This window comes from Cynara cardunculus (assembly GCF_001531365.2).
Source record: "Cynara cardunculus var. scolymus isolate 2C chromosome LG 15, CcrdV1, whole genome shotgun sequence".
NCBI lineage: Eukaryota > Viridiplantae > Streptophyta > Magnoliopsida > Asterales > Asteraceae > Cynara > Cynara cardunculus.
In genome coordinates, this window is record NC_037542.1 from 13,679,417 (window position 1) to 13,686,362 (window position 6,946).

Consider the following 6,946-nt stretch of genomic DNA (forward strand, 5'->3'; position numbering starts at 1 on the left):
GTTTTTTTATATTTAATTATATATATATAATCCTGTAAATATAACTGTTGGTAAAAAAAAAAAGCTATATGATGTTAACTTAATAATATACAATAATGAACCATAAGGGTGATATCTGATTGGTTTGAGCTTGATTCTAAAAATCAAAAGTAGCAGGGGGTCTCAAATTCAAATCTAAGGAGGAATAAAAATCCCCTTGTGATCACGGAAGTTCAAATGTGGTGACTCCGGGCTATCAGCAAAGCAGGTGGTCGCCCTGAGATTAGTCAACTCGCATAACGGGTTGGATATCCAGATTAAAAATAATAATAATACACAACAATGAGTAACATAAAGAGGTTAATTTGAGACTCACGTTAACAATGTGAGCTTTAAAATTGAACTGATTATTATCGGTTACAAACTTTTTATAAAAAAACAAGAATAATACGTAACAAACTTTTATAAAAAAAAGCAATTATATTCCATGGTTACCATAATATATGACTTTTGAACATTAAAAAATATAAAAAGTATTTATTATATGATTTATAACTTTTATTTTTCTTTATTCAATTATGAGTTTAGGAACCACAACACTTGTGATACACATATGTTTATACATCAACTATTTAACTGATTTATATATGAACCCATAAATTCATATATAAATTAGTTAATTAGTCATATGTGAATCACAAGTGTTCATATGCGAATCAGTTACTTAGTAATCACATATGTTCATATATGAACTCGTTTGCTGTCTATTTGTAAAAAAGTCATGAAACTACTCTCTTTATTTTTCGCATAGCCATAATTATTGACCAATCAAATTCGATCTTGACCATATGAAACTAGGATCACTTCTTACTTTTCAAATATTTAACATTTCTCAAAATAAAGTTTATCTCTCTCTCTCTCTCCCTCTATATATATATATATATATAATAAAATGTAAAAATATAATATAATAATAAATACATAAATTCCCTAATCAACTTGGAATAATATGTAAAACGAGTTTTGACTCTCAACTATTCCATTAATTACTGGTTGGTAATATTAATTTAGGATTATTAAATTGTTTTTCCTTTTTTAAAAATTCAATCAATAACTAAAAATTATTTTTATATTAATATTGTATTTTCAAAATTATATATATATATTTTTTGACATAAACCAATTTTCAAAGCAATTCATTAATATTAGTTTTATTTTATTTATTATAAAAAGTATCATTTATTATTATATGGAATATTTGTGCTAGGGGTATATTGGTCAATGAAGCTTGACATTTCCAACCAATATATGAATGCCATGTGGCACACCACCACCGTCAACATCAATACCAACATCACCACTCAATACTTGAATCTTCAAAACCAGAAACCATTTGTGTTTCGTGTTTTTCTCTTCGTCAAAACAAACCCCAAAAAAAAAAAGAAAAAAGAAAAAGATAATAAAAAAAACAGCATGAATCTACGACCCCTCCCTGACCGGAAAATCTTCATCGCATTCTGTCTCCTTGCTCTCATCGGCGCCGGCCTCGTCGTCTTCACCTTCCTCGGCGATGACACCACCCACCTCATCTGCACCGGATCCTTCGACAACTTCCAATCCGCGGCGGCCACGTTGCAACTCCGGGCCATTCTCCACTACGCCACCTCCAAAACCGTCCCCCAACAATCGGTCGACGAGATCTCCATCTCCTTCAACGTTCTTAAATCCATCGCTCCCTGCAACTTCCTCGTTTTCGGTCTCGGCCATGATTCTCTCATGTGGGCGTCGCTTAATCCCGGCGGCGTAACTTTATTCCTAGAAGAAGATCCCAAGTGGGTCCATTCGGTTATCAAAGACGCACCGGATCTCAAAGCGGTTACCGTTAAGTACCGGACACGTCTTTCTCAAGCCGACCAACTTATGAACACATATCGATCGGAACCTGAATGTGCTCCGAGCAAATCTTACCTCCGAGGGAACACGCGGTGCAAGTTAGCACTGACAGGGTTGCCGGATGTGGTGTATGATAAGGAGTGGGATATTATAATGATTGACGCTCCGAGGGGTTGGTTTGCGGAGGCGCCGGGAAGGATGGGGGCGATTTACTCGGCGGCTGTAATGGCTAGAAATCGGAAAAAGGGGGGCGTAACACACGTGTTTTTGCACGATGTGGATCGGAAGGTGGAGAAGGCCTATGCGGAAGAGTTTTTGTGCCGGAAGAATTTGAAAGATGGTGCAGGACGGTTGTGGCATTTTGAGATACCGGCGGCGGCGGCGGCAGGGAATGTTACCGAAGGGAAGGGTGGCACTAGTTTTTGTTAGGACGATGAACCACCGTAGTTATGGTGGTCTGGCGGTTCAGCCTGTTAGTATCATATCTTTCTATACAATATAATTAATATCATTATTATGCTTTTCTTTTCTCGTTTTTAAATTATTAAAACACAATTTTTATACCATCATCAGGATTAATAGAGATTACTAACATATATTTTCATAGATTTTGTAATTTTCAATCAAATTAAAGTTGATACATCCCGACAATGACGTTCAAAGACCACTTTATGTATAGAAAAAGACACTGAATCTTTCGCAGACTCTGTACAAATATATCATTTCAAAATCAACTGTACTACGTTGATGCTTGACATGTTTTCATTAATTATTTTGCAAATGTTACACCTCTTTGAGATCTATTTGTGTGATGGGCCCTAACGTTGTCTCCATTCACGAGGATCATAAAAATCGAACTCGTATGATTAAAATGAATGAAAGATAAAAAAATAACATCAATTATTCATTACTTTTAACCAAACAAGGCAACAACTTGGAATGATACCAAACCTAGTTTGCTCATTCATCAACACAAAATCGTTCGAGGGTTTGATCAACAGCATTCATCGGGTACAAATGGACGAGCATATGAACAATACCAGACGATTAGTTGTTTATACATACATACATACATACTACATACATAGTTTCAAACTACACTACAGAAAGTATCTCATTCGAACATCTCTCCGCATAGCATGGTATACAGCTTGAACCTGCAAAAACACCAAGTATTTCCCTTGTGATTGAGTGTTGTTAGAATCTATCAAATGTTACCTAACATTGTTCCATTCAAAAGAAGGTGATTTACACTCAAGCTTCACAATATTTAACTTCTATTATAAGATTGTGTTTATATATATACAACTTTACTTTCATCACCAAATAAAATCCTTATAGCATATTATTCGTCCATTTACTCTCTCCACCCCACAGACGTCTTTTTCTGGGTAAACGTGGGTTTCCGGGCTAGATTACGCGCACCGAGTAATCCCAGACGACCAGGAATGACCTGGAGTCGTAACACATCTTTTGGGATACACAATGAAGAATGCAATGTTTCCATCATGGCAAAAATTTCCAAGCTATACTCATATGTTCTGCTGATTATGATCGTTACAAGAAGTTGATATTGATTTGGGTCCACAAAATTTTCTTTTTTTTACTACTAAATTGTGTGTCTGACACACGACTGTTGTGCCTCGTACTAAGTGGTTGGTTTATAACTGGTGGCTTGTTCGGTTAGGAAGTATAGGAAATAAGTGATAAGGAAGGGTATTTTTGGTCAAAACACATGGTTTGTTAGTGAAAGTTGAGTGGCTGTTAAATACAACAGAAAGGAGTGGACCGGGGGCGTTATGTTTAGTGAAACCAATTTGGGCAGGGGCCTGCGAGAGACTCCAGCCTGAAAGCTGGAAACCCTATCTGTAACCATTCGATTGCGAGTGAATTCCAATAATGTTAAGTGTCCGGAATGACATATAGTCTTGTACTTCCACCAAAACTAGGTTCTCAGTTGTGTTTTATGCAACTTCTTTGAATGAAGCATCATCTTTGTCCCAACTTATGAATAACTAACTCATGCCATGCCCTATTAGAAGCTTTTATTTGATCTTGTTTACACATCTAGGACCAATAATCTTCTAAATCATAGTTCTTGTTATCATCAAACCTTGGAGTTCATAGAAATGAAAATCTGAAGCTTTTTATTCTGGGAAAAGAGAAGAAGTATAGAGTACACGAAAGTTTCAATATGTAGCCACATGGTGAGAGCAAAGCAAAACTATTTTTCCGCCTTTTTAGAAAAGATATGGACCGAGATTGAGAACCAACCTGCTTACTAGAAGCGATTTGAACAGGTCCAATGTTCACCGACACATATTTTCCACCTGATGATAATTTCTGCTTCACCTGCCCCTGTAGCGATAAAAGTTAAGTGAAAACAGTTTTGTAACCAATTATCATAATCAAAATGTCTCGAGATTATTCAGGCAAGTCTTGATATTTAAGAAGCTAACTTGGTATGTTCAATGTTTTGAGGGTTCTCAAAATAAATGCAACATCTCCATTTTTGGCAAAGTTTCAATCAACACTACCACTTAGCTCGTATAGCATCTATTTCTAGAAAATTTCCCACATTTAGGCATCGTTGACAGGGCATTTTGGATATATGTTATAAAGCTACAGCACCAGAAGTTAGGGCTTGTTTGTTAGCAGCTTAATGAGCTTAATGGAACTCATAGCTTATTCAGTCAGCTATACATGACTGTTTGGTAGTGGCTTAATGATATAGAAAGTAGCTTATTCAGTTTTTTCCAAACCTGTATGTCCCAATTAAAGAACTAGCTCATTCATCTATGAAGAAACCCTCCCAAACAAAAACCTTTCCAATCTATACAGACGGCTCACTTATTTGAACACCAATCAAACAGCCCCTTAGACTTACCTGTGGGATTCGGTGTTGAATTACTGACTCAACAGCAATTACCATAGATTGCACAAAATCATCACCTCCAGATCCAATTGCTGTAAATCCTCGAGGAGCTGGGTAGATGTTCAACTGTCATGTAAGCATACAAAATCATTTGATTTTAAAATTATAAGCAGTTCAATTAAGCATTGAATTGGTTGGTGTTTTGTAGTCAAATGAGTTATCTTATAGCAAAAAAAGAGAAGAAAACCGGATATTTCAAGACAACTTGTTTGACGGTCTTATATATGATGCCAACTATGTTTTCTAATCTTAACAATCTTATCATCCTTATTTAAGTCTTAACAAATTAGTCCCTGAGACATAATTGCCTAAATAGTGTTATTATCACTCATCAATCTCCATCGAAAACTAACACAAAAGCTACGTGGATGTGCACATGGTATTACACGAGTATCCATTACTGATTTTGACACTAACAGGACGTTTTAAATCCCCATATATTCCTTATGGCGTGTTTGGTAAGCAGACGAAACTGGACGGGCAACAGTGAGCTCTTGACCAACGAACTATGTGGGAGAATGGACCTTCTTTCTTTTCAGAAAGCATTTTTGGAGGTGGGTGATAGAATTGTGGAAAGTGTTAGGGTTTTAATATGACATGGATAGTTAAGTAATTTACCAATATTGTTCCACCTATTTTGGTGGGACAAAAAGAATGCATTTTTGTGCTACTCAAGTTTTGTTTTGTCCTAGTCTAATGTTGTGCCAAACGGGGGACAAAAAGTTTTTGTACCGTCATCTCTCATTCTGTCTCACGTACCAAATGCACCCTATGCGACATCAGTTGTTATAACCATGATACCACAATGACCATTGACATGGGTTTCCCTAATTCGCATGCTTATTTGTAAGTCATAGATGTGGTAGAATGATAAATGTAGCTCAAATTGAAGTTTCATGTTGACATTGAGCCGAAATATAATCACTACCATTTCATTCAGACCGAGCCATTGAGTGGTTGAATCACCAGTAATCGTGCCTCCAAGAACCATGTTAGTAGTTTGTCCAACTCTCCCTTCAGCCTTTGAAACTTCTGAGTCATATTTAGTTGTTAGTTTTAGCAGATATAACCCTACTTGTATAAAAAAAATTAACATGCAAATACTTTGTATCATCTCAAAAACTGCAAATCCTCAATGACCATCATTAACATCAAAAGACAACATGAAGTTGATACATAAACAAACAGTTCTATGGTCTGTGATCTTCAGCATTTAGACAGTCGTATGTGAATTAAGATCCCTGGTAACTGAAAAAAGAAAGAACAAGAAGTGTTAAGTATACCCCCTTTCTGTTGTGTAACAAAGAACTAAGTTTTGATTTTCTAGATCAGACCTAATACAAAATTGATATGGATTGTTCACGAAGATCATCAAAATCTATGGCTCCTAAAAACGATTGAAGCATATTCAGATTCTTCCTAATGATAATTATCTAATCTCACCACGAATTCCACTGTGAAAAAATTTACTTGCACAATTTATCTAATTCACAATCTTCAAATCGGGCAACAATCATGTAGAGAATTTAAGAAAAGGAAAATACAAAATTGAATGACCTGAAATGGCCTTAAGAACAGCTTCTTGAGGGGGCTTCTGTTCATTCTCCATTGATGATGAGTTTTGGTGATAAGAGCAATTGAGCTGATGATGGCTTCGTCTTCCGAAACGGAAATCTGGAACCCTCGCTGCGATTCTACAGGCACATGTGGATGAATTATGTAAGTTGGGGGAAAGCGAAGGCAAGGAGAAGGAAGTGAAATTGGGGGAGGTTGGCCATAGTGTCGGACTCCCCATTTCTGTACAGATTTGGTTCAAAATCGAAGAATCTGATTCAGGTTTTGGAGGTCCAAGAAAGTAGGAAAGATTTTGTAGCAAGTTTCTATGAAGACTTCTAAATTGAACTTGGTGATGATAAAATTGGAATACACTTTCCTAAATCCACTTCTTTTGTTAACTCTGTATATAAAAAAATAATCAAATATTAACATATATTTCATTTTAAATATAAAAAATTTAAATATATTTAAAATAACTAGAAACGTTTGTACAATATAATGAAATACATCGTGATTTTAATATTTCATTTTATTTTTTATTTCGGTCGATGTTATAATATGGCTTTATATGATTTTGAGAAA

General features: G+C 35.6%; 2 protein-coding genes across 2 annotated transcripts; one reads left to right on the top strand and one right to left on the bottom strand.

Annotated features, from left to right (window-relative positions):
• The first annotated feature begins 1,452 nt into the window (after window positions 1–1,452).
• LOC112528697 (probable methyltransferase At1g27930) lies at window positions 1,453–2,353 on the top strand. Its single transcript, XM_025139717.1, has one exon. The coding sequence runs from the start codon at window positions 1,453–1,455 to the stop codon at window positions 2,299–2,301; it is 849 nt and encodes a 282-aa protein (XP_024995485.1). The 3' UTR covers window positions 2,302–2,353.
• Window positions 2,354–2,808: 455 nt separating this feature from the next.
• Window positions 2,809–6,736, bottom strand: LOC112527758. Its single transcript, XM_025138544.1, has 5 exons — window positions 6,365–6,736; window positions 5,736–5,839; window positions 4,760–4,873; window positions 4,147–4,230; window positions 2,809–3,029 (listed from the first exon to the last, which is right to left on the bottom strand). Exons 1-5 carry the CDS (start codon window positions 6,600–6,602, stop codon window positions 2,973–2,975), a joined length of 597 nt encoding a protein of 198 aa, XP_024994312.1. The 5' UTR covers window positions 6,603–6,736; the 3' UTR covers window positions 2,809–2,972.
• Between the last annotated feature and the right edge of the window lie 210 nt (window positions 6,737–6,946).